Here is a 25,131-nt window from a genome sequence, read left to right on the forward strand (position 1 = left end):
GAGTCACCAGACCCCACCCCCCAACCCCAATGTGCAATGGCTTGCTGCTGGCCTCTTCCTCCTCTACCTGGCCTCTCCCATTCTGGCCTCCTCCGGGAAGCCCTCTAGTCTTCTCTTCCAGGCTCCAGAAGAGCAGGGGGCAAGCCCACCCCACTGAGGCCCAGCCGTAAAGTGCCTAATGTAGAGTGTGGAGGGACAGGACCCATGCAACACAGCTGCTGGGCCCCCAGAGCTTTTCCAAGCCCAGCTGGAGGGAGACTCTTGGATGATTCCAGCAGCTGCAGGCACAGGGACTGCTTAGAACCTCAGTTTGGCTGGGGTCCCCCCTTTCTCCGCCCCAAAGGCTCCTCCAACAGGTAGAGAGCTTCATTGCTAGATGGCAGAAAAGGGGGCCTGGCTCTTTAAGAGCCAAGCTAATGGCAGCTGGGCCATTCTTATCAGAGTCCCCCAAACCTGGGGGAGTTTGCGCAAAAATACCCTCATCTCCAGAAGGAAGTGGGGAAGGGAACCCCAGACCCCTAAAGAGCTGAGACCCTCAGCAAGGGGTAGTGGCTGGAGGGGTCTAGTACTATGGAGTATAGACCCAAGGCAGTCAGTGGGGAGGGTGGGAGAGGGTCGAAGACTCCACCTTAGACCCTGACATGGACAGAAGGGTGCCAGAGAAGGGGACAAGGAATTTGTCCAAGGCCACTCAGGGCAGAGCCAAGACCCAGACGCTGCCCCACCCCTACCTTTGGGAATCCCCCAAGCACACAAATGCCCCAGCCTGGCCTCCAGAGAGCTCCCACCCCCTATGCAACCTCTCTGTCTGGCTCTGGTAAGTGAGGGGCAACACAGGGTTCCCAGGTCCTTGGAACAGAACTCCATGGTCCCAGACAATAGGAAATGATTTGGGAACCATCCTGGGGCTCTGAACCAAGGCCTCATGAGAAAGCACATGTCCTTGGCCTCTAATTACTCAGAAATACCCTGATTGACTATGCTCAGACCCTGACTGGACAAGAAATCCCCTGACACCCCTGATTAGCCACATAGAAGTCCAAATCCCTGATTGGCCAAGAGATATACCCAAGCCCTGAGTGGCTGGCGGATATACCTCTTCAAGGCCCTGATGGGCCAGAAGACACCCTGGCCAGCCTTGATTGGCCAGGAGCTGGCCGGCCAAGAGCCACTTTTCCTGTGTCCCTTGTGAGGGTCCCACAGGCAGGATGGCCTAGGTCCAGGAGGGATGGGAGAAGGTGATCCCGTACAGCTGGGCCCAGGACGAGAAGACCCTCTTCTCCGTGATGAAGCGGTGGTGGTTGCCCTTGCGGCTGTGTTCATTCTGGATGTAGGTAACGCACTCGTCCGGCCCCTTAGGCTCATAGTAGTGGTAGGGCATGCGCGGCAGGTGGGACCGCTGGCTGGGGCAGAGCAGATGGGGGCCGTAAGGGCAGGGTGGGCACCGGCGGGGCCCTGGCCTTTCCGGCCCCTGACCACCTGCTGTAGGACCTTAGTGGGAGAAATTCCTGCCCCTCCCTGGGGCTCAGTTTACCCACCTGTAAAATGGGTATAGGGTGGACTAGATTTGTGACCATTAAACTTTTTTTTCAATGCAGTAGATCTTTTCCTGTCCCCAAGGGGGTGGCAGAGTAGGGCAGAGGTAAGGACTGGGTCTCTGGAGCCTGGCCCCCACCCCTTACTGTTTGTGGGACCTTTGGCTACTCACAGAACAACTTCCTCAGCTTCTCTCATCTATGAAATGGGGAAAATAACATCCCTATCCCTTAGGATCACTGTGAGGAGTGAATGAGATAATCAATATAGTCATCCTTGGGACATGGTGAGCACTCAATAAAGAAAAAGTGTGCCTCTTGGGCTTTTCGTATAGTAATAATAATAATATATACTATTAATACACAGTCTCTGGACTCTGGCTGAGGGTGGGGTGGAGGCCCCTGAGGCAGCTCCAAGGAGTCTAGATCTCTGCAGAGCAGTCTGAATACCATCAAATAGAGACCCTAAAAGGCCACCCAGCCAAGGTTTCCAGGCCCCCAGCTCCATCCGAAGGCCAGGGACTGGGCATTGTCCTGGAGGGGCTCACCTGCAGTAGTCAGGGGGCACCATGCCATAGACGTGCACGTGGTCACACAACTCCACCGCAATCACCATGGTGAACCAGCCTGTGCTCAGCCACGAATGGGACTTTTCCCTGGGGGCAGAGAGGGAGCATGATGAGGGGGCATGCTGGCAGGGGTGGGGCAGGCAGGGAGGAACAGTCGACCCCAGTTTCACAGAATTCCCCCCACTTCCGTCACCACCATCCAGCCCACTGGGGGAACATGGGTTTGCTCGCAGAGGGCTCATCTGGACAGAGGTGTGGGGTGTGGAGAGAGCTCCTTTGAGAGAAAGAGTAGGAACAGAGCATGCTGGGAGTAAACTCCTGAGGACACGGGTCACACTTAGGCAGGTGGGGAGTGACCATGACCACAGAGCACGCTAGACAGCTGTGCCCATGTGAGGAGCAAACTCCTACAGGGAGACTAGTCAGACAGCCATGCTGGGAGTGACAAGTTCAGAGAAAGTCATGGAAAAAGCAGCTGCGAGCCTAGAGCTGCGCTGTCCACTACAGTGCCCACATGTAGCACATGTAGCACATGTGGGCACATGTGAGCACTCGACACAGGTTGAGATGTGCTGTCAGTGTAAAATACACACTGGACTTCTTAGAGAGTGTGAAAAAAAGAATGTAGAATATGTCACAGATGGCTTTTTTATATTGATTACATGTTGAACCAAAAATAGTTGGGATATGTTTGGATGAAGGTGGTTATTTGAAAAGTTTAAAAGAAAATAAATTCTCCCAAGACTGACAGAAAAAGAAAAAAGATACTACTTACCAATATCAAGAATAAAGAGAGTATTATCAAAGACCCTGTAAACATTAAAAGAATAAGAAAACCACACACAAAAACCTACATACATGAAATGACAACTTAGATGAAATGGACCAGTTTCTCGAAAACCACCAACTACCAAAACTCACCCAAGATGAAACAGATAACCTGAATATCCTGTAACTATTAAGGAAATTGAACTTATAGTTTAAAACTTTCTGAAAAACAACTCTCTAAGCCCAGAGAGTTTCAGGACCAAAGTCTATCAAACATTTAAAGAAGAAATAACACCAATTCTATACAATATCTTCTGGAAAAGAGAAGAGAAAACATTGCCCATTTGTGAGGCCAGCGTTACCCTGATACCAAAACCAGGCAAAGACAGTACAAAATAAACTACAGACCAATATCTCTTGTGAACACAGATACAAAAATCTCGAAGTATTAGCAAATCCTATCCAGCAATATATAAAAATAATAGACCACAGCCAACTGGAGTTTATTCCAGAAATACAAGGCTCACTCAACATTTAAAAATCAATCAAAATAATCCACCCTATTAATAGTCTTTAAAAAACCACATGGTATTAATTGACGTAGAAAAACATTTCATAAAGTTCAATATCCAGTACTGATGAAAACTCTTAGCAAACTACTAAGCAAAGGGAATTTCCTCAACCGGCCACAGGGCAGCTACAAAAACCTATAGCTACCCTCATATTCAGTGATGAAAGACTGAATGCCTTCCTCCTGAGACTGGGACCAAGGCAAGGGTGTCTTCTCTTGCCACTTCCCGTACAATTCAACATCGAATTGAAAGTTCCCAGCTGGCGCAATAAGGCAAGAAACAGAAATGAGGCATGCAAATATGAAAGGAAGAAATAAAACTGTCCTTATTTGCATGTCCTTACATCATCTGCACAGAAAATCCCAAAGAATCTACAAAAATCTCCTAGAACCAATAAGTAAATTTAGCAGGATTACAGGATATAAAGTCACCACACAAAAATCCTATTTCTAAGTACTAGCAATGAATAATTGGGAAGCAAAAAAAAAAAAAAAAAAATGTTAATGACATTTACAACAGCTCCAAAACTTTAAATATTTAAGTATATAGAAAACAAAATATGTATAGGATCTATATGTTGGACATATTGAGTTAATATATTAAAAGTAATTTCATCTGTTTCTTTCATTTTTTGAATGTGGCTACTACAAAAATGTAAAGTATGTCCGTGGTTTGCACTGTATTTCCACGGGACGGCACTGGCCTAGCTCTTCTAGAGCAGGGCTGGGAGCGACAGCGCGCTTAGGGAAGCGACAGCAGGGACGCTGGACGGGACGCTCCTAGAAAGATGCTGGGAGTGACGGCGTCACCTCAGAGCAGAGCATGCTGGGAGCCCGCCTTCCATCAGAGCAATGCATGCTGGGAGGAAGCCCTCCTGGGAAGATGAGGCCACGCAGAGCATGCTGGGATGACTCCTGCTAAAAGCTGGATGTGGAGAGAACCGCCCCCCCCCCCCCCCCCCGCCCCAGGAGACCTGACCTGAGGTGGGCAAGTGGCCACCCCCTCAGATGAGTGCACGTTGGGGGCGACAGGCCCACTGCGCAGAGCATGCTGAAGAGCAGAGGGCGGGCCAGAGGGGGCAGGCGGGAGGCTGGTACCTGTCCTTGCCTGTCTCACCCCGGAAGAGGTCGTCAAACTGGCGCATGCGGCCGGGAGAGACGGCGTAGGCCTCCATGTTGGGGAACACCAGGCCTGCCCTCTGGATGACACGCACAAGGCTGCCCTGGGGCTTCTGCATCTTGTTGGGGGGGCCCCAGAAGATGAAGACGGTTTCCGGGGTGCGGTTGACGAACTCCTGGGGCCTGCGCAGCACACGGAAGACGCTGGAATGGGCCACCACGCGGAAAGTGGTCTTGTTGCCCACGTCTGCCGAGTAGCCCGTGGTGGGCGCGTCATTCATGCGGATTGTGCACTCGGCCCGTTCGATCTCGGGACCCAGCTTGGTGCCCAGCAGGTGGCTGGAGCTGGTGACGACCACACACTGGTGGCACCGGGAGGGCAGCGTCTGGCGGGGAGTGGGGGACAAGGAAAGGCAACACTGTCACAGCTACTCCGCGCCAGGATTTGTGCTCTGTACATTCAGGCCTCCAGGAGGCCAAAATAATTATGCCCGTTTTCTTTCTTTCTTTTTAGAGAGAAGGGAAGGCAGGGAGAGAGGGTGAGAAACGTTGATCGGCTGCCTCTCCCACTCTCCCCAGGCGGAGACTGGTAGCAGTCAGACATGTGCCCTGACCAGGAATCAAACCGACCAGCTCTTGCTTTGCAGGGTGACACTCAACCAACTGAGCCACGCGAGTCGGGGCTCAGCGTGCCCATTTTAAAGCTAGAGAATCTGAATCCCATTCATTCAACGTTCAACAAATATTTGCAGCAAGTGGGCTCATGGGCAAGTACTCAGGACACAGCAGTGAGCAAAAGAGACCACACTCCTGCCTTCAAGGACTTGTGGTCTGGGAGACAGTGAACAAGTAAAATATGAAATAATGCCGCGTGGTAAGTCAAATGTACTAGGAAGAAAATCAAACAGGGGCTATTTTTGTGTTGTCAAGTACCCCCATGTCTTCCCAAATCCTGGGTGGTCTCCCCAGCAGAGACAGAGATCAGTCGAAACCAGAGATACCTTTCCAAAGGGTTTCTCACTGAGAAGATAGTAAGATTTTAATGCTAAGGGTGGAACCTTGGAAAGAACTGAGGCCCAGAGAAGGGTAGAGCACTTGTCCAAGGTCACACAGCAAAAAGGGGGCTGAAGGCACTGAGAGCCAGGGCCTACACTCCCGAGATCCACCCTTTCCTTTAGGAAGGATGGAGAGAGTGGAGAGGAAAGGAGGGGCAGTGGTGGAGGGCAATGGGGGGGATCAGCCCCAGGCAGCTCCCCAGAGTGGCTGCCCTACCTTGTTGCCAAGAATGGGGATGTAGCCATCAGTGATGCTCCACTTCTTGAGGTTGATAGGCCGGCGACTGCGACCCCGCAGGGAGCCGTAATGGAAGACCTCGTTGGCACTGTTGGAGCTGTAGAGGATGAGGATGGTGATGAGAGCAAAGAGGATCACGAACACTGCTGACCGCTGCTCCTGGAGAGGGGAGAGACGGGTGAGGCTCCAGCGACCATGTGGGCGTGGCGCCCTGCGTCGTTGCCGCCTACCACACCTGGCTGACTCCTGCTCCTCATTCCAAACAAGTTCAGATACTACCTCCTCCAGGAAGGCCTCCTCCAGCCTCGCTCCCCACCACTATCCCAGCTCTCAGGGTGGGGACTGGAGCACAAAAGGTTGTCAGAAGGAGTCCTGCTGGATTGGATTGTACGTGGGTGTCATAAGATCCCTCCTGCAGCTGGAAGGATGCTTGGAAACAGGTGGGATAATAAAATGAGAGGACCCGGGTTGGCCCCAGACAGCAACTCTCCATAAATGTTCATCATTTATTTAGATCTGGGGGGATGGATCTGTCCAGGAACTGGGCTGCATGGGAAGTCTTTGCACCGCCGTGTAACTGACAGGGCAGGAGAGTGATATTCAAATTGCCCACTGAGATGTAGCTGCGCAGGGTCTGCAAGGCTTCGAGACCTGGGGGTCCTGGCTCCTTGTGCTGAGCCCGCTGTACTGGTTATCCATGTATTGTTTCTCAGCTCCCAGATCACCCTTTTTGCCAGCTTTGGGAAAATGGATCTGGATCCTTTACTTGTTTTTCCTTGCCAGCTAACTGCATATTAAGCTTTGTCAGTAGAGAGCGCTGGAGAGACTGCAAAAGGAAAGGCCTTCGCTTCCTGATTCGGGTGGGCTTCGCACGTGGTTCTGGGGTACTTGCTCCCACAGCGCACATGGCTTCTTCAGCGCATGCTCAACTCCAGTACCCAATGGCCAACGGCCAGCTGCGCTCAGCAGATTCCTCCAGCACCCGCCCTTAGGCGGTTCTGGAGCACAGTGCCTCAGGCTCCTGCTGTGATCACAACTTCTGAGCTGAGCTCAACCAGGACACTCTACCACCTGCAACATCCAGAGACCATCAGCTTCCCTCCCTGGAGCAGTTTTGTGTGGAGGTTGGGTGCCTTCTGGGAGTGATCTGCTGTAAACAGCCTTCCCCGTAGCCTAGAGGGTGGGTTTCTGCCAGCTCCCACCAGTACAGCAACACGCTGAGTTCTCTGCCGTCCAGTGGATCATAGCTGCCCCCTCTCCAGAAAGGCCTGGATCTCTGTCCTGGGGCTGCCGGCTGCTCCTTAGACCTGCTATTCCTGCATTCCGTAGAGTACAATCCCTCCTTACTCCAGTGCCCGATTAGAGTTAACAGCTCTTTACATTAAACTTATCCTGTTCAAATTACTGTGTGGTTTCTCTCTGCCAACTGGACCCAGACTGGCACAACCACATCACCCTGCTCCCAACCCTCAGGCTCTGCCAAGGCTGTACTGCAGTGGATTCTAGGAAGGGGGTGTGCAGGATCAGGTATACAGTAGGTGCTCAGGAAAGCATGGATGGATGGATGATAGGGAATCCTCACACCCTCAGAGTGATGCTCACAACATCTGTCACCTTGCACTGACTTCTGCCCCCTCCTCCAGACTCCCACTCACCTCTACCTCCCCACCCCACCCTCCCTGGACAGCACTCCAAGCCACCTTTTTGGACCTGGACCCAGAGGAGCAGGAGCTTGCCCAGTGCCACACAGATCAGTGGCACAGCAGAGCTCCAACCAGGGCCTCCCAGGCATCAGCCACTTCTTGGCAAGGAAGCAAGACCTGAGGTGGTTTGGGTCTGAGGCAGGTCCATAAAAGGTCATCTCACTGATGGAAGTAAGAGGCTGAGATGGGGACCACAGATGAAGGAGAACTTACTTTGTTGCTACTCATCTCTTTCTAGCGTTTGAGGGGCAGCGGCCAGCGTCCTGCAGGTGGCCCAGAGGGCAGGGATATGGGCTCACACCTGCAAGTCACAGAAAGGGTTATAGCCTGGGTGCCCTCGCATAGAGCCAGCTTGTCAAAGGCTACACCCTCCCCACCCCTGCCAGCTCTCCTACCCACCCATGACTTCAAAGCTCAGGGGTATATCCATTTTGCAGATGGACACTGAGGCCCAGAAAGGGCAGAAAACTGCTTAAGGTCACAGGGCCAAGTGGTGGCAGAACCCTGCCTCTCTCCCTGCCCCTTGCTCTCTTCCATTCTGCTCCCTCAGCAGGGGCTGCCCCATAGCCTGGCTCTTGTAGGCAGCTGGTTCCCATGCTGAGGGGCCTGCCCCGAACCCAGCAGGAACCCCATTCACACCCCTACTCTAAACCCTGCTTTAGGTCCCTTTGGCCTTGGAATAAAGAAATATTCTTTGTAGGTCCCAAACTTGTCTGCAGCTGCACCCTTCCAGGTCTTGCATAAAATGTGTGCAACAGTCTGCCCTCCTGCACCCTGCTCACACCCACTCATCCTCCAAGCCTGCGGTGGGCCAGGGACTTCCGCAAAGTGTCACCTCCGCACAAGGCTGAGAGCTCTCACAGGTCCTCACCACATTCTCTGCTGTGCCTCTAGACCCCTGGAGATGCGTACAGGAAGGTGGGTGAATGATTTCATTAATTAACGAGTAAGATCTTAGGGGTTGAGGGCACAGACTCATCTATCAAACGGCTATAATCACAGCCTCACCCTCAGAGGGTGTGAGGGGTCCTTGGGGGAGATGGGGCTTAGACAGCCCTTCCCTCCTGCCCCAGCCCCTGTGGCCTCACAGTGAGCGGAAAGAGCTCAGATCCGTTCCTCTCTCCGCTACTCACGCCCCTCCTCCCGGGACCCAGCTCCTTTCTAGATCTCAGTTTGCCCACCTGTCAAAAGGAAACAAGCCCTCGTGTCCGGCCGCCTCCAGCAGATTCACGCCCAGAGGGCACTAGGCTGGGAGAATGCAAAGGGAGAAGCTGGGGCCCCGGGCCGCCCAGCTGGCCTCCCTTCCCGCGGCCTCCCAGCTCCCGCCACCATCTCCGCCCCTGACCTAGCTGCCGTTCACTCCTACACCCCCACGGGGAACAACCAGGCAATCTCAGGCCAAAGGAGGCTTCCCCCCCGGACGCCACTCTTGATTGGCTAGGCCCTGGCCCCGCCCACTGCCCGCACGGACCGCTCTCTGCCCCAGCCCCGCCCCCGGCCGGGTTTCGGATTCCTCGCTGGCCCGCAGGCACCGTGGCGAAGGGGGGCGGGGGTGGGGGCGGGGGGGCCGGGACTAGCACCGGGTGCAGATCAGGAAACGGAGGCTCATCAGGAATCAGGAGGGAAGAGTGGCCCGTCAGAGCCCATGACAGGCGTCCGGAATTCCAGGGTCGCCCCCGTCAGTGCCGACGCCTCTGGCATTCCAGGCCCCGACCTCTCCCGCCGGGCCAGGAGCCTCTCTGAGCCAAGCCTCCTCCCTCCCTCACAACTCTTTTCTTCAGGTGCCCCTCGCTCCACTCTAGAGTTCTCCAATTCCCAAGCCCACACCCCACTTCCCCACCTTTGCCTGAGCTGTGCTCTCAGCCGGGAGCAGGGTCCCCCTGGCCGGTCCCCCTGATCGGTCCCGTCACAATCCTGCTCTTGAGAAGGCCATGGTCAGTGCAGCATCTCAGGTTCAAGGGCGAATCCTGGTTCCACCACTTACTAGCTGAGGGGCCTTGGGCAAGCAGTGTACGTCTCTGAGCCTCAGTTTCCTCATCTGTGAAATGGGAGTAATAAGAGTAGGTCACTTAAGGGGATGTTGGAAGGATGCGAGCCCATGTGGCAAGGAAAGCACAGGGTTTGCAGGCTCCAGGTCAGTGCCAGAGCTGTTAGCCCTGCGGTTGTTCGCTCACTGTCCCAGGTCCGCCTCTCCGAGGTTGCCAGCGACACATTCCCTCCTCCTCTGACCCCCGGCCCAGCACCCTCACTCATATCAGAAAAGCGTGCGGGAGACAACGGAGCATCACCCACTCTCCCAGTCTTCCCGGCAACACGGCATAACAGGGGCTCTTACTCCCCACTTCACAGATGGGGAGACTGAGGTTCGGAGAGGCAAAGTGCCTGCGGGGGGCATTGTATCTAGGGAGCGGTCCATAGCTGAAGTTAATTGGATTTCCCTCAAGGATACCCCCAAGGGTGTGCCCACCCCCCTGGCCTGGAACACGGGAGGCAGGCCTGCTGAGGAGCGACTTGCTCAGGCTGGGGACACCACAGCCCAGAGCCCTGGGCCGGGAGTGTGGACTCGAACCCAAAGCGGGCCCTGCAGTTGGGCTGAGTCCAAGGGATCGGGATGGGGGCCACACCCTGACCTCTGTTTGGGGGCTTTGCCTCTCCCAGCCCGGGGAGTTCTCCCGCAGGGTCCCGACGCTCCTATGAGCCGCGCGGGAGAAGGCCTCCAGGGAGAAGGGGGAGGGGTACCTAAGTCCCAGATGGGGGGCGCCGAGCCTGTGGGTCCACTTGGAGTGAGAACGACTCACCCTCTGCACCCCCTTTGCGCTGACCCCAACTCCTCCCGCACTCCGGGGGTCTGGTGTTCTAGCCCCAGCTGCGAAGAGAAGGGAGGCAGGACAGCGGCCGAGTCCCCGAGCTCCAATGGTGTAGACAGAGGCAGGAGGCTCCCACGAACCCCGCGACAGCCCTTGGGCACGAGGACCTGGATCTCCAGTCGCGGTTGCCTAGGGAGTGGGTCTAGGGCAGCCCCTGGGGCACCCGCATCATCACTCCCCATCCCCAGAGGCTCCCGAGCTCCCCCCGGGGCTCAGGCAGCGCCCCCTCCAGCTGCCAGCCCCCGCGCGGCGCCCGCTCACCTCCCTAGGGGAGCGCCCGGCCCCCCGCGGCCCCCAAGCCCCCTCACATGGCGCCGGGAGCCGAGAGCCGGGTCCGTGATGCTCCGGCCGCCCAGGCCCCGCCGCAGCTCCGGCCCGCTGGGTCCTAGCGCCGGCTCGCCACTCCCACCCAGGCTTGGGAGGCGGAGCCTCGAGGGGCCGCGGCTGGCTCCGCCCCCGGGCTGTGGCAGGAAGGGGCAGGGGGTGAGGGGCCAGTGACCCTCCCTGGCCACGTGAGGGACTCACTTAATCCTCTGGGCCCTGTAGTAGCAACAAAAATTAACAGCCTTCCAGAGCCCTTTAGTGTGGATCATGCCCGCTTCTATCTCCTTTTATTGTCACCACAAACAGAATGGGGAAACTGAGACACAGAGCACACTGCGCTTGGAATCGGTTGAGTGTTTCCCTGGGCTCCCCTTCCCAGGGCCTCCAGAGCCCTGCACCCAGTCAGTAGTCAGTCACCAGGAGTCAACTCAGGGTCCACCTCAGATTCAGGTCCATCTCTGCCTTCTCTAGCTGCCTGTCTCTGGTATTAAAAATGTTGTCGACGTCTTAGGATTTTGGGGATATTCATTACATCATTTGATGTGATGGTGAAAAATAACCAGTAGCCATGATAGGGGCCTGGTGAAATAAAAAAAAAGTATAGCACTGCTAAAATGAATGATGCAGATCAATATGTATTGCCACAAGAGTTGGCCAGGATATTTACAGCATGTTTAAGTGAAAGAGGCAAGTTGAAGAACTACATCTCCATAATCCCTTTGGAAAACAAAGATATAAAAGTGTGCATTACCCTCATGGGTATATACCCTGGGGAAGTCTTTGAACATGTACACAACAAAGTTCAAAGCAGCACTGCTTGAAATAATACTTACTTGGAAGCAGCACATTTGTCAACAGGGGAGTGGAATTTTTTTACATGATACTTTGTTTACAGTGTGGAATATTAAATAGCAGGGGAAAATGAATGAATTACAATTACAAGAATGAAGCTTAAAGACATAGGGAGTGAACAAGACAAATCTGAGAAGACAAATGAACAACATAATATATATTGTCTGTGCATATAGCAGGCAGTAGGCCACCTCTCATAGCTGGGGACAAAAGATAGCTTTTGCCTATCAGAGGGATTAAAGTTTTAAAAGCAGAAGTCAAGAACACAGCTGTCTCTGTCGGGAGGCACGAATGTGGGAGAGGGGAGATAACACAGGGGTGTGACTTTCTAGTAGAGTCTGATCATTTGTGCTTACCACAATATTTAAAGACAGAAAAAAAAGGAACGATAAATGAAAATAAGAAAATACCTTTTGCCTATCATAATGATTAAAGTGTAAATAGTGGTTATTTCTGGAATAATAAGATTATGGATTGATTTTTTGTTCTCTTTTGGCTTAAATGTATTTTCCAAAAAGTTTTAACATAATGGTTTCATAATGTTTTTACATTAAAAAATTTATTTTTAGCTTATTAAAAAAAAAAAAACCTGCAGCCCTGGCAGGTGTGGCCTAGTGGATTGAGTGCTAATCTGCAAACCAAAGGGTCTCTGGTTCGATTCCCAGTCAGGGCACATGCCTGGGTTGCAGGCCAGGTCCCTAGTTGGGGGCGTGTGAGAGGCAACCACACATTGACTTTTCTTTTCCTCTCTTTCTCCCTCCCTTCCCCTCTCTCTAAAAATAAATAAATAAAATATTTTAAAAATATATCTATATAAAATAAAATAAACTGCATATATAGCATGATTCCTTTTTTAAAAAATACAACTACCGATGCATATATGTTTGTAAATGCACACAGAGGGTGTCTGGAAGAATCTACAGGGACTAGTGGCAGTAGTTTCCCCTGGGGAGTGGATGCGGGGTGGGATGGGTGGGCGTTACCTTCACTTTTCACTTTATAAACTTCTAGGTTGTTTGTATTGAACTAATTTAATAAATTGACACCAATTTGTTTTTAATTAAAACAAAAGGAGGAGGGGCAGTGTTCAGCTTCCAGGCAGTAGAGAAAAGGCCCGTTAGGTAGTGGGGGATAGTGGGGAGGGGCCAAGGGTCACTTCAAGGCTTCCTGCGCCTCTGGTGTCCACTTTCATCTGCTTCCCGGGCCCCAACCTCAGCCCCAGCCCCAAGCCCACCCTGGCCCTCCTTGGCTGCCTGCCAGCATGTTAAACCTCTGAGCAGGGGCTGTCAGGCAGGAAGCCTGAAGAACTTGACTGCTGGGGCCCAGAAAAGGGGAGGTCACTGGGCAAGTTGGAGGCTGCACGAGGGTGGGGCATCCTGTCCCCAGCCCTTCTCCCTGACCCAGGTCAATGCGCTCTGGAAATAAGGGTACAGCAGCCCAGTCCTGCACCAAATCCGGACTTGCAGCTCCCCACTCAGCCTGCAATGTCTCTGGGGCCCAGGCTTACTCCAGAAGGTTCCGCTATGGGGGCTGGCTTACTTTTCCTGGGCCCTGAGGAATCCAGTGAGAAATTAAATGGAGCCACTCCAGTCAAGCCCCTAAATTACTAAAATTGAGCAGGTTGAGGTATGAGGAAATGATTGTATTCTGGTTTTACTGGGAATTTAAACTTTCAAACCTTCCAGCATTGCATTAATGCATATATACAGATCAAACCTCCAGATAACCCCCCGATTACACCCTAAGGACTAAGGGAAGGCTGTCCACGGATCCAGGTCACATGACAACATGACACCCTGTATCCTGAGCACCACGATCTGGAGGCTAAGAATGCAGAAGTGATTCTTCTCAAGAATGTACTTTTTACTATAAGCACCCTTAGCTTTTCTTTCTTCTTTGCAACACCGTGGGTACAGCCTGTCTTTCCAGTTTGCGAGCTCTAAGACTCCTGAGTAAATGTTTAGCATTTATTTCCAGCCAAACCCTCCAAATTATTTTTGAGTTCACCCGGCAACCCCAAGGACAACAGCAAATACTGCAACAGCTCCACCCTGGCCGGTGTGGCTCGGTTGGTCGGAGCGGCGACCTGTAAACAGAAAGGTGAACATACCTAGTGTGGGTTTGGTCCCCATTGGGCATGTAGGAGAGGCAACCAATCAATGCTTCTCTCTCACATCGATATTTCTCTCCCTCTCGTTCTCCCTCCCTTCCCCTTTCTCTAAAATCAATTCTTTTTTTTAATTTTTAAAGAAAAACAACAGCTCCCATGTGTCGTGTGCTTCCTCCTTTGACAAGCACTTTATAAACACAGCTCACTGAAGCCTTAAAATAACCTGAGATGGGTACTGCTGTTACCCCCGTTCTCTAGAGGGAGAAGTGAGGCTCAGAGTGTACCCAGATGTCTGAGCTGAACACAAGCCGTTCTGCTCTGGAGTCCCAGGTCTGCCCACACCCAGCATGCCAGGACCTTCATGGATGGGCGGCTGTGGCCAGTCCTGGTGCTCCCCCCACCCCTGAGCTGCTCCCCTACGGTCTGGGGGATATGGCCTCTGCTGCAGCCCCTCCTGCCTCAGGGTGGGGATCCTGGGTATGACCTTCTTCTGGCCCCTTAGCAATCTTTGCAATGTTAGGACTTTCCCCTTCCACAGGGTCCTGGGAAGAGTCCTCAGAACCTCACCTGTCACCCCAGCTTCCAATTTATAGAGACTGAAACCAGGGCCAGGAGAGGGGACAGGATTTGCCCAAAACTCCCCATGGGTTCCAGGCAGAGCCAGGGTGAGAGCCAGGCCTGTGGACTCCGGCCTCTCTCCCTCTGGGCCGAGAAAGGAGCTGGAGGGACGGGCATCTTAAGAGAGGGCGATGGGAGCCGCAGGCAGGTGACAGCCTGCACGCAGTAGCTGCTCTTGAGCCCTTGTTCCCAAGACCTGGGCAGTGGGCCTGGAACCACAGGTGGGAGTGGTCAGACTGGCCGAGGTGTCCTGGACATGGGTGCTGGCCAGCAGCTACAAAAACCGTTCCTTTCCTCACCCAGCTAGAGGAGTGGTATGAGTCCCTGGCCTGGCCCCAAGTTCCTTCTCAGGGTAGAGGCCCCTTAAGGCACCTCCAGGCAGAGGCTCACCTGGCTTCCCCTCTGGCCTCAGGAGGAAGCAGGAACTGGGCTGTGGAGGGGACAAAGGAGCCAGGATGTGGACAAGAGGCCCCAAGAGGGGCTGCACACCAAGGTGCCCCCGATAAATAGGAGGATCCTGCCCCAACTCACCGTTTCCCTGTAGAAGCTGAAGGAACTACAGTGGCAGAGGGAGGCGTCCCCAGTGAGTCTTCAACAGGCCGGAACCACTCACTGGCCTGGCCCAGAGCCTTCTGGAGAAAGTCTTCCTGGAGGAAGTAACTGATGGATGGCTCGTCAGGTCACAAAGCCCGGAAACACACATCTGGGCACACCCAGCAGTAAACACCCTACCCGGGGCGGGGCGGTAGGGCAGAGCCAGGACAGATGTGCCTCTCACTGGGCCCCAGGTCAAAGCCAGCATATTCTTGGGGGATGGAGAGGAGGAGGGCGGGGCAGGCAGCCACCTGGGAGGGGCTGAGTTTGAGTCCCATCAGACTCAGTGGACCCTGGGCCCAGGAGTCCAAGGAGGAGGCTGTAAGCAGGGAGAGCTGATGGGGACGGGAAGTCTTTTGGCCCATTTGTCACCACCACCGACGATGGCTGGGTGAGCAAAGGGGACCCCACATATCAAGTGCCAGCCCTGGGGACAGGCACTTTACAGGTGCCATCTCCAAATGTGTATGATCCCGTGAGGTAGGGATGACTGTTTCAGATAAGGAAACCGAGGCCCAGAAAGAGGCGCTCATCTGCCAGGGTCCCACGGCAGGAAGTAGGGCCACAACGAGGCCAGGCCTGACTCCTGAGGCCCCCTTGGCCCCCAGTTCCCCCGCCAGCCCTCTGCCTGCCTGGTGACATCCCACGCTTCCTTCTGCCCAACACCCGCTCAGACACCACCACTGCCAGGCCAGCTGGCGGTTCAGCTGCCAGCCTGCTCCCTCCCACCACAGTGCTCCCTCTCCTCCGGCCCAAGGGCTCTCCTCCCTCCTCCCACGCTTGCAGAACCTTCTGGGCCTGCCCAGCACTGGGTAGGGGGAGGCAGGGCACAAAAGGCGGCGCTGTGGGCCACATGCCAAGTCTCTAGCCTCTCTTGAGAAGGTCACCGAGACTCCCTAGCACAGCCAGCTACATAATTTGTGCGGTCCAGTGCAAAGTGAAAATGTACAGCTCCTCGTTAAAACAAACAAACAAAACAAAACAAAAGACCTCCACGGACTGCGCTGGCTCAGTGGACTGAGTGCCGGCCTGTGAACGCAAAAGTCACCGGTTCGATTCCTAGTCAGGGCACATACCTAGGTTTCAGGTTTGGTCCCTGGTCAGGGGGAATAGAGGAGGCCAATGATCAATGTTTCCGCCTCTTTTCCTCTCTCTCTAAAATCAATACATGTATCCTCAGGCATAGGAAATTTAACTGGCAAGGAATTTGACCCTGGACAAAAGACAGGGGGCGGAGAAATTTCCTTCCTTCCAGGGCTAGACTCTCTGATCCGGTGGGGAAGGGAGCAGGCTCGTGGGGAAGAAACACACAGATTAAATGGGTGAAGGGAGGGGCCCCACGACTTGGCCTGCCTTCAAGTCAACAAGCCATGGGATTGTGGCAGAGAGCGCAGCCCCCGTTCTCACCCGACACATAACCACACTGGAGACAGGGTTCCAGGAAAATTTACCCGTACACTCAAGGTGGCCCTGAGAGTCACAGTTCAAAGGCTCCTCTGCCCAATGAAACTCAATCTCTGGGATGCCCCAACCAGGGCAACCAGCCAAGATGTGTGGCACCAAAAGCGAGTGGAGGAGTGTAGAGAGGAAGGGCCAGGGCTGGTGCCAGGTTGAAGGTTACGAGGCTGGTGAGTGGGGGGCCATCAGCCCTGGGGGCAAAGGCCACTAGACAGACCCCAAGTTGGGATGAACCCCAAAATTAAGATTCAGAGTACTCAGGGAGTGGTGATGGGAGGAGCGTCACCATAGCCCCCCTCTTCTCTCCTTTAAAGTCTGGGGACCCAAGATGGTTCCACGGGTGTCCAGGGTAGTGCAGGAAGGAACCCTAGGTCCACCCGGCATGTGGCAGAGGCAGGATCCATAAATTAAATGTTTCTGGTGGAGTGGGAATGGAACGGCGTCCTGATGAAGGCATTGTGGACAGCTGGGCAGTGGGGCTACAGGCCCCAAGATGGGTGGGCGAACACGATGGGCCTCTTCTTGGCCCAGCGGGAGAACACAGTCTTCTCAGTGATGAAGCGGTGGGCGCTGCGGGGCGCCCGCTCATGTGCCAGGTACATCTGACACTCATCCAGCCGACCCTTCTCGAAGTAGTGGTAAGGCACTGAGGGGTGGTTCTTCTCCCTATGGGGTACGGAACAGGGACAGGTGTGGGGCACCAGAACTCTCCCACCTCCTGCCAGATCCTGCACCTACCTCGGCCACCCTCACCAGGTACTACAGGCCCACAGAGTCCCATGCCTGATCCCAGGGGAGGCCAGGACAAACAGGGAAGGGTAGGGCAGCTTGTAGATCCCAAAGGCCAGTGTTCGAGTCCTAGCTCCGTCTTTTGCAAGCTGGTTGACTATATAGGCCAGAGACATACCCCGTAAACCTGAATAATCCATATGTAAAATAGGAATGGTGATATCCACCTTCCAAGCTGAGTTCAAAGGTCAAAAAGATGAAGACTGCCCTGGCCAGGTAATTCAGTTGGTAAGATCGTTGTCCTGTTATGCCAACATTTCAAGTTAAATTCCTGATCAAGGCACATGCAAGAAATCAACCAGTGACTGCATATGTAAGTAGAACAAATCGTCGTTTCTCTGTCTCCCTGCCTCTGCCCCCTCTGCCCCCTCCCCGTCTAAAATAATTTTTTTAAAAAAGGGCAAGATCACAAAGTGCTTTGCTGGTGCAGGGCTTGTGGTGAGGGACCCCTGATGCCCTGTGGCACCATGCACGCATGCACGCAGGTGGTCTGGCCAGGTGCCTCCGCAAAGGGCACCCAGGCTCCTGCCATCTCACCCATGTGCTCAACAAACGCGTTCCACAGAGAAGAGAGGGTGAAAACATGGGACCCTTTGTGAACTTGATAGTTACTATAGTATTGAAATATAATATCAAAAATAAAAACATCAGCATGATCTATCACTGACATATAATTGGCCCCAACGTTGCGGTAAGTGCTTCCCATAGATTATTCTCTCTGTAAATACTTCCACAACCTTCTGAATAAGGTGATTGTTTTCTCTTTCACAATAAGGAAAGGAAGGTTCTGGGAGGTGGCGTACCTGGCCCAAGGCTACGCTGGCAGAGTGGAGACTGGCATCGAGCCTGTCCCAGAGGCTGAGCCCCTTCCCCCTGGGCACCAGCTCGAGGGATGTCTGGGCTTCCGCCACCCACCAGGAAGCCAACACGCCCTATGCCTCACAGCTCCCAGGTCCTTGGGCATGAGGTCCACGGCCCTGCCAGCCTCCCCAGCTCCCCTCCCGCCCAGGGCCGGGCTGGCCTGACCTGCAGTAGCTGTCGCTGACCATTCCGTAGACCACGATCTCCTCGCATAGCTCCAGGGCAAGGATCATGGTGAACCACCCAGTGCTGAGAAAGGAGCCCGACTGCCTCCTAGCAGGGAGGGGAAACGCAGTCAGCCCGGCTGCCCACCGCCCCCACTCAGAGCAAGGGGCCTGTGGAGGCTCCAGCGTCAGCTCTCAAGGCACAGCACTGGTTACCCCCCGCCCCCGAGAGCCACTCACCTTGATCCCTACAGAGAGGGTCCTGGAGGAGGCTGGGGAGGGGACAGAGACAGCCCAAGGCCAGCTGCAGCCCAGAGGTGGGGCAGGACACAAAGCCAGGTCTGTTTGACCCCTCACCATCCATACAGGGCTTGAGCAAACCTGCGGACGATGGTAAAAGGGCCCCAGCCACATCCTCTCTGGATCTAAGGGGCCAAATTTGGGGAGGCAGGGGGAGGCTGCGGAGCAGTGGTTGAAACTGGGAAAGGGGGTTTCCTGGAGTCAAACGGTCTTCGATTCGATGCCTGCACCTGCTCAGGGGTGTCAGATTGCTCATGAACCTCTGAGCCTCAGTGACCCATCTGTGGCGTGGGGATAATTATAGGCGGTTATGGGGAGGGAACACTTGCAGCCCAGCAGCCCCCCATGCCTCTACGCCTAACTCGGAACAAGGGGCAGTGTGGCAACCCCATGCCTCCACTCTCTTCACGATACCAGCACTGGTTACTCTCCCAGCTGAGAGCCACACTCACCTCCACCTCTACAGAGGCATCATGAGGTGGTTCATTCACTCAAGTTGGGCACCTCCCAGGCCCTGTGCTGGCCAGGAACCTGCCACACCCAACACTAGCATTCTCAAAGGAGGAGGCAGCTGGGAGAGAACCACTGAGAAGACACGGAAACAAAGGAATAGAGTGTCAGCTGGGAGGAGATCATCGGATGGGGTGGTCAGGGAGGGCTTCACTGAGGAGGTGACATTCCACCCAGGCCTAAATGGCAAGAAGGGGTCAGTCATGGGGAGTTTTAGGGGTAGAACACTGTACGTAAAGGCATGCAGGTGAGAACCAGTGTGGATATGTGAGGAAGCCCAGACAGCCAGTAAGGCAGGGGCCAAATCATACAAGGCATGTAGGCCAGGGGAGAGGAGGAGGTGGGAGCCTGGACCTTATTCTCCATGTGAGTTGCCGTAGGGCTGAGGGCAGGTGACTGCTGGGGCGAATTCACTGGGGTGACTGGAGCTCAGCCTGCAGGGGCAGCAGGGACAGCAGTGAGGGGGTTGCTGCAAGGGCAGGGGAGGATGGTGGCACCTGTCAGAGATTCAAGCCCCACTGTATGTGGCAGGCGATGCAGCGAGGGGAGTTGGGTGGAAAACTGGAGGCTGGCAGCTGTTTCCTGAGCCGCGGGGCAGGGTAGGAGCCCACACGTGCAGGAGGGAGGCCAGACTACGATGAGACGTTGAACGTGTGGTGCTTAACCCAGTGCCTGGTGCATGAAGAGGGCCGCTAGCGCTGCAGCTGCTCCTTTTATTTTCTGGAAGGGACTTCAGAGACCGCTTCAGATCTCAGAGTAGCCCCTCCAGAGGGAAGAGCTCCCTGACACTGTCCCCACACTGGCCAGTGCTCACAAGGCTGAATACCCCTCACCACCACGTGGGATGCTTGATCTCTGTGACAATGTGATGAGTGACAGTCTCTGATTCCTGCTCCCTTTGAGAGGGCAGGACCGCTCTGCCTCCACCACTGCTGAGCCCCGGCCACCAGGGAGACCCCAGCAGGAGGCCAGCTCACCGGTTCTTGCCCGTCTCGTCCTGGAAGACCTGGTCGCAGTAGGCCATCATGCGCTCGGTGAAGGTGTACACCTGCAGGCCCGGGTACATCTTGGTGAGCTGCAGCAGCGTGCGGTAGGTGCGGCCACCCAGCGCGCGGTCCATGTTCTTCCCCTGGCCCCACACCACATAGAGCGTGTCGCGGGCCTGCTGGAAGTAGTGCGAGTAGTTGCGCAGCAGCAGCGGCACGGTCGTGTGCGAGATCACGCGCAGGGTGCTGCGCTGGCCCACGTCCGCCTCAAAGCCCACGGTGGGCGCCTGGTTCATGCGCAGCACGCACTCGGCCCCGTCGATCTGGGCGCCCAGGCCCGAGCCCAGCATCTGGCCAGAGCTGGACACCACGGCGCAGCTGCGGCACGGCCCTCGGACCAGCGGCTGCCGGGAGAGGGAGAGGGAGAGAGACAGAAAGGCGTGGGCACCTAGCTTCTGCCGCTGCTCCTCCCCGCAGGTACCCCTGCTGACCTCACTTGACCCCTGCATCGACGCGAAGTATTTTACCAACCCATTTCACAGACGAGAAAACGGAGTCCAGGCAGGTGGAGCTGGTAGCAGAGCTGAGATTCTACATTAGCCATATTCACAGCCCCTACCCCTTCTGCTGAGGCCCTAACGAGCCCTTTATCATGAAGTCTTTATTACGGTTACATGAGCAAATATTTACAAAGCACTTGGAGCGGCGCCTGGCACAGGCTGGGTGTCATATACGCATTTGTTAAGTAAACACAAACTTCAGCTCTTCAAATTCACTCTTAGGTTGTGCCTTCCTCTGTCTGAGCCTCGCTCACGTGTCCAGTTTAATACGTAAAAGCAGAGAGAGTCTTTAGTGCCCACGACAATGTTGGGAACCTCTGGTTCTGAGCCTGAATCTTGGCCCTGCCCCTTTCTAGCTTTGGTGAGTCACTCTGCCTCCTGAGTTTCACATCCCTTATATGTAAAATGGTAATAAAAATAGTATCTACTTGCTCAGGTTGTGAGGATTCAATTAAAAATGCCTGGCCCCGGCTGGTGTGGCTCAGTGCGTTGAGTGCCAGTCTATGAACCGAAGGGTTGCCAGTTCGATTCCCAGTCAGGGCACGTGCCTGGGTTGCAGGCCAGGTCCCCGGTCAGGGTGTGCGAGAGGCAACTGATTGACGCATCTCTTGCATATCAATGTTTCCCTCCCTCTCTTCCTCTATCCTTTCCCGTCTCTCTAAACATAAATAAATAAAAATATATTTTTTAAAAAATGCCTGGAGAGTTATGGCACAGAGCTAGGGCACAGTGAGGACCCAACCCTCATCTCATTATCCCTCAAGAGGCAGAACCTGAGCCAACCAGCCTGCAAATACTCACCCAGGGTCAGGGGTCAAGTCTTCCAGAAAACGACTTGTTCCCTGCCCCAGGCTTCTGTGCCCACCTGGGGGAAGGCAGGTTTACAAAGCCCTGTAAAGGCTACGGAACATTAATTCCAGTTAATAAAGACACACTGTCATCTCCCACTCAGGGACACTCCATATCTACCATGCTGACTGAAGAACTCATGGGAGCACTTTCCAAACCCCAGCAATAAAGAACAAGACCTCCTTCTGCCCTCAGTTTGAGCCTGTCCTGACGACTAGAGTCTGTTCAGATCCAAGGTCACCACCAGCCACAGGAGGCATTCTGCTTGTCCTACACACAGTCTTTAAAATACTTAATTAACCCCTAATTTATAAAAACCAGCCCTCTTGACATTCAAGACTTGGATTTCCTGCTTCTCTTAACAAACCCAGAGGCTCTGGCTACCGTGAGCCCACCTGCCCATAAGCTTTGAGTGTCTGAAATGAACAATGGCCGCCACCATGAAAGATGGAACAGGGTCCACCCAGCCCACGCGTGCTTTTGTCCCACCTGGACAAACCTGTGGGGCACTCAAGTTCATGTGCCCCCTCACTGCTGTTCCTGTATATCGATCAAATAGTGATATGGCACCTGTCCTGAACACTGTCCGGGAATCACACAGTGGAACCTTCACAGCAGCCCTCCAGAGAGAGGAGCTACAACGACCATCCTTTACAGATGAGGAGGCAACTGAGACTCAGAGGAATGAAGACCCAAAGCACATCTCCTCCAAGCCAGGGTCCCCGAGCACACCTCCCTCTGCCCAACACTCAGAGGGCCACCCCGCTCAGAACTCGAAGCTTCCTGCGCTGGATGTCAATGCCGGATGCCTTTGAGAAACCTACCGTGTAGGGCCACTGACATCAGGGAGGGCGTGTCAAGTGCTCTGCACCTCACCCAGCAGAGCTGGCATGGGGAGGCAGGTGCCGTGGGGCAGGGGCACAGCTACCTCATCACCCTGGGCTCCAGCATCCCCGTCTCCCATGAGAGGGAGAGCTCTGGGTGGACAACTTATCCGTGTCATGTCTATCCCCAGCAGCAACCAGCACAAGGCAAGACACATTCGAGGCACCAAATACACAGTGGAATGCATGGATTGGGAGTCAACACTTCAATCTAAAGATGCACACGATGTACCTATCACCGGGATGTCACGTCTGGCTCCCCCGCTGCAATGGGAGCTCCAGAGGGCCAGCCACCCCCAGCACTCAGCTGACAGCAGCCAGGCAGTATTTGTTGAATTAAAAAATCCATTTCCACCCTGACTGGTGTAGCTCAGTGGGCTGAGCATTGTCCCACAGACTGAAAGGTCACTGGTTCAATTCCAGAGAGGGCACATGCCTGAGTTGTGGGCCAGGTCCCTGATGGGGGGGCGCGGGAGAAGCAACTGATCAATGTTTCTCTCACACATCAACGTTCCTCTCCCCTTCTTTCTCCCTCCATTCTCCTTTCTCTAAAAATAAATAAACAGCCCTGGCTGGTGTGGTTCAGTGGATTGAGTGCCAGTCTGTGAACCCATGGGTCACCGGTTCGGTTCCTAGTCAGGGCATGTACCTGGGTTGTGGGCCGGGTCCCCATTAGGGGTGCACAAGAGGCAATGACTCATTAAGGTTTCTCTCCCTTTCTTTCTCCCTCCCTTCTCCTCTCTCTAAAACTAAATTTTAAAAAAATCTTTAAAAAAATAAAATAAAATCTTTTTTAAAAAACCCATTTCCTCTTAGAACGTGGGGCTTAGAGAGGTGAAGTGACTAGCCAACATCACACAGCTGGTAAGCAGAGGAGCCCAGCCTGGGTCCATCCAGGCTGACCTGGCATGAGCCCAGTTCTCACTACCTCCCAGAGAGTTGGGGGGGCACCCCAGCATCCTTGGCCTGCCCCCACATGCTGCCTGGCAGACTCACCTTCCCATCTGGCACTCTGCTGTATCCACTGAAGTGCAGGGACCCTGGCACAGTGGGTCTGGAGTTGGTGGAGAGGTAGGGGCCCAGGCAGGAGGCCAGGCAGGAGGCCAGGCAGAAGGGCAGGCAGGCCCAGCAGCAGAGCAGGACATAAGCAGCGAAGAAGCCCAGGGAGCACAGGATGATGAGCAGGAACCGACTCTGGGGAGAGAGCAGTTGTGAGGTGGGAGTGAGGGTCGCTGGGGCTCCTAGAAGCTTCTACAGGGCGCTGCACCCCTGCCTCATGGGTCCAAACTCCAGCTCAGTAGCTTGTAGAAAGAACATCAGCAGAATCTAAAGTCTCCTTTCTCTGGGCTGCCAGGCTCAGATTACAAGAGGCTCTGGAGGTGAGCCCTATCTTCTAGAGAAAACCAATTTGGGGTGAAGTGTGTAACTCGAAGCCATACGGCAGGAAAACGCAGAGTGAGACCTCAGATCCAGGCTACAGAGCCCATGCTCTTAACCAGAAGCCTGGGTGCACTGTGCAGCCTTGGGCATGATTCTCCACCGCTCTGGGCCTCTACGAAATAGGGGTGAATAACACCCGCGGTGTGAGCTTGCAGTGGTGAAAGTGCTCTGTATACTGTAAAGTACTGTGCACACGAGGACAGGAGAGTGCCCATCAGCAGGGCAACCAGCCCCCTTCAGACCCTGGACTGAGGCTGCCAGTGTGACCATCCCCCACCCCTGCCCCACCCCAGCTGACTCAGTGGCTGGTGATCATGATCCGGATCAAGAAGGGGATGTAAGGGAAATGTCATTCAAGAAATGGTTTCAATGATTGAAAGCTGCTGTCCAGGGGCTCTGCCGCCAGGAACCATGTACCAAAGGCCATGGTACCAAGAAGCCCTGCTGGAGCGCTGGTCTTGCTGGCAGACTCTGTGAAGCCCCTACCAAGCCTTCAAGGAGGGGCAGCCTGGTTTGGTTGGGGGTTACGACTCAGGGCTGCCATCCTGTGCTGGGCTACTCTGGTCACCAACTGTGTCTCTCTTGGCTCTCATTTTCTCCAAGCCTGTCAAGGCACAGGTCCCTCGGCCATGTTTCAGAAACCACCTCGCAGCTGGCTGGTGCTCTTTGAAAACCAGAGGCAGAAAAGCAGCCCTCACCATCCTCCACCCCCACCCCCAGGTATATCCCAATGAGGCGCAACCTTTTCTGCCCACAAACCCTGTCACTTCGAAAAAGAAATCTGTGTGGCCAGCTGTGGGGTGAAGTGGGGAACGTACAGCCCTTGAGGACTCAGGCTCTGCCTGGCACCTGGCGCCCTGTGCACAAGGGACCCAGAGATCTCAATTCAGGCGGTGGTGATTGACTCCCCCAACATCCAGGGATCTCTCTCACGAGGGGCTCCTGAATCAAGTCAGGAGCAGCTAAACTGAACCTTCACACCAGAGCCCACTCCCAGGCAGGTGGCTCACCTGGGCGACCTCCAGGATGCTCCCAGGAGGTAGTACTATTACCTCCATTTACAGGGGAGAGGTGCAAAGCACTGAAACCAGAGAGGGGACACCAGCTGTCTGGGGCCACACAGCCTGCCAGATCAGAGCTGGACCTTGATGCCAGTCCGCCCTTCTCTTCCGCTCAGGAATAGTGGGGGTCAGAAGTGACGGCCAGTCCTGAGTGGGTGAGGCTACTGAGGCTGTTATGCCAGAAGCCACCTCCAAGTCCCCTGTGACCTTTTATTTTTCCCACTTACCTGAGTCTTCATAATGTCGCTGCCGCTCAGCAGCAAGAGGGCTGCTGTCTCCAGGGCTGGGATGGGGTGGGAACCAGGCACCTGTCAAGACCCAGAAACTCAGAGCTAGGTCCCAGGCT

At 54.5% G+C, this 25,131-nt stretch overlaps 2 protein-coding genes across 12 annotated transcripts; both read right to left on the reverse strand.

Moving 5' to 3' along the window:
- Window positions 1–10,803, reverse strand: ST6GALNAC6 (ST6 N-acetylgalactosaminide alpha-2,6-sialyltransferase 6). Of its 11 annotated transcripts, XM_090274778.1 has the most exons (10): window positions 10,687–10,803; window positions 10,357–10,579; window positions 9,399–9,596; window positions 8,740–8,806; window positions 8,394–8,456; window positions 7,772–7,859; window positions 5,835–6,014; window positions 4,542–4,948; window positions 2,084–2,191; window positions 1–1,399 (listed from the first exon to the last, which is right to left on the reverse strand). In XM_090274778.1, the coding sequence occupies exons 6-10, from the start codon at window positions 7,784–7,786 to the stop codon at window positions 1,024–1,026; spliced, it is 1,086 nt and encodes a 361-aa protein (XP_090130904.1). In that variant the 5' UTR covers window positions 7,787–7,859; window positions 8,394–8,456; window positions 8,740–8,806; window positions 9,399–9,596; window positions 10,357–10,579; window positions 10,687–10,803; the 3' UTR covers window positions 1–1,023. The 11 variants fall into 11 exon arrangements, with proteins under 11 accessions (XP_090130904.1, XP_090130903.1, XP_090130898.1 ...); XM_090274777.1 differs by lacking the exon at window positions 8,394–8,456; XM_090274772.1 differs by lacking the exons at window positions 8,394–8,456; window positions 8,740–8,806.
- A 5,550-nt stretch (window positions 10,804–16,353) lies between these two features.
- ST6GALNAC4 (ST6 N-acetylgalactosaminide alpha-2,6-sialyltransferase 4) lies at window positions 16,354–24,782 on the reverse strand. The gene is made up of 5 exons (XM_090275276.1): window positions 24,735–24,782; window positions 23,281–23,478; window positions 19,983–20,395; window positions 18,197–18,304; window positions 16,354–17,047 (listed from the first exon to the last, which is right to left on the reverse strand). Exons 1-5 carry the CDS (start codon window positions 24,780–24,782, stop codon window positions 16,861–16,863), a joined length of 954 nt encoding a protein of 317 aa, XP_090131402.1. The 3' UTR covers window positions 16,354–16,860.
- Window positions 24,783–25,131: the final 349 nt, after the last annotated feature.

The sequence above is a fragment of the Furipterus horrens genome, unplaced genomic scaffold (assembly GCF_987537825.1).
Source record: "Furipterus horrens unplaced genomic scaffold, mFurHor1.1.pri manual_scaffold_4, whole genome shotgun sequence".
NCBI lineage: Eukaryota > Metazoa > Chordata > Mammalia > Chiroptera > Furipteridae > Furipterus > Furipterus horrens.

Bases quoted from the DNA above. Each gene is read 5' to 3' on its own strand.
- ST6GALNAC6 (XM_090274775.1), bottom strand. The intron at 4,949-5,834 runs GTAGGGCAGCCA...ACTCCCCGCCAG, and splicing joins TCCCCATTCTTGGCAACAAG to ACGCTGCCCTCCCGGTGCCA. The intron at 2,192-4,541 runs GTACCAGCCTCC...CTCTGCCCCCAG, and splicing joins GGTGAGACAGGCAAGGACAG to GGAAAAGTCCCATTCGTGGC.
- ST6GALNAC4 (XM_090275276.1), bottom strand. From the start codon at position 24,782: ATGGAGGTAATAGTACTACCTCCTGGGAGCATCCTGGAGGTCGCCCAG. The intron at 23,479-24,734 runs GTGAGCCACCTG...CTCTCTCCCCAG, and splicing joins GCATCCTGGAGGTCGCCCAG to AGTCGGTTCCTGCTCATCAT. The intron at 17,048-18,196 runs GTCAGGCCAGCC...CGTACCCCATAG, and splicing joins GTCAGCGACAGCTACTGCAG to GGAGAAGAACCACCCCTCAG.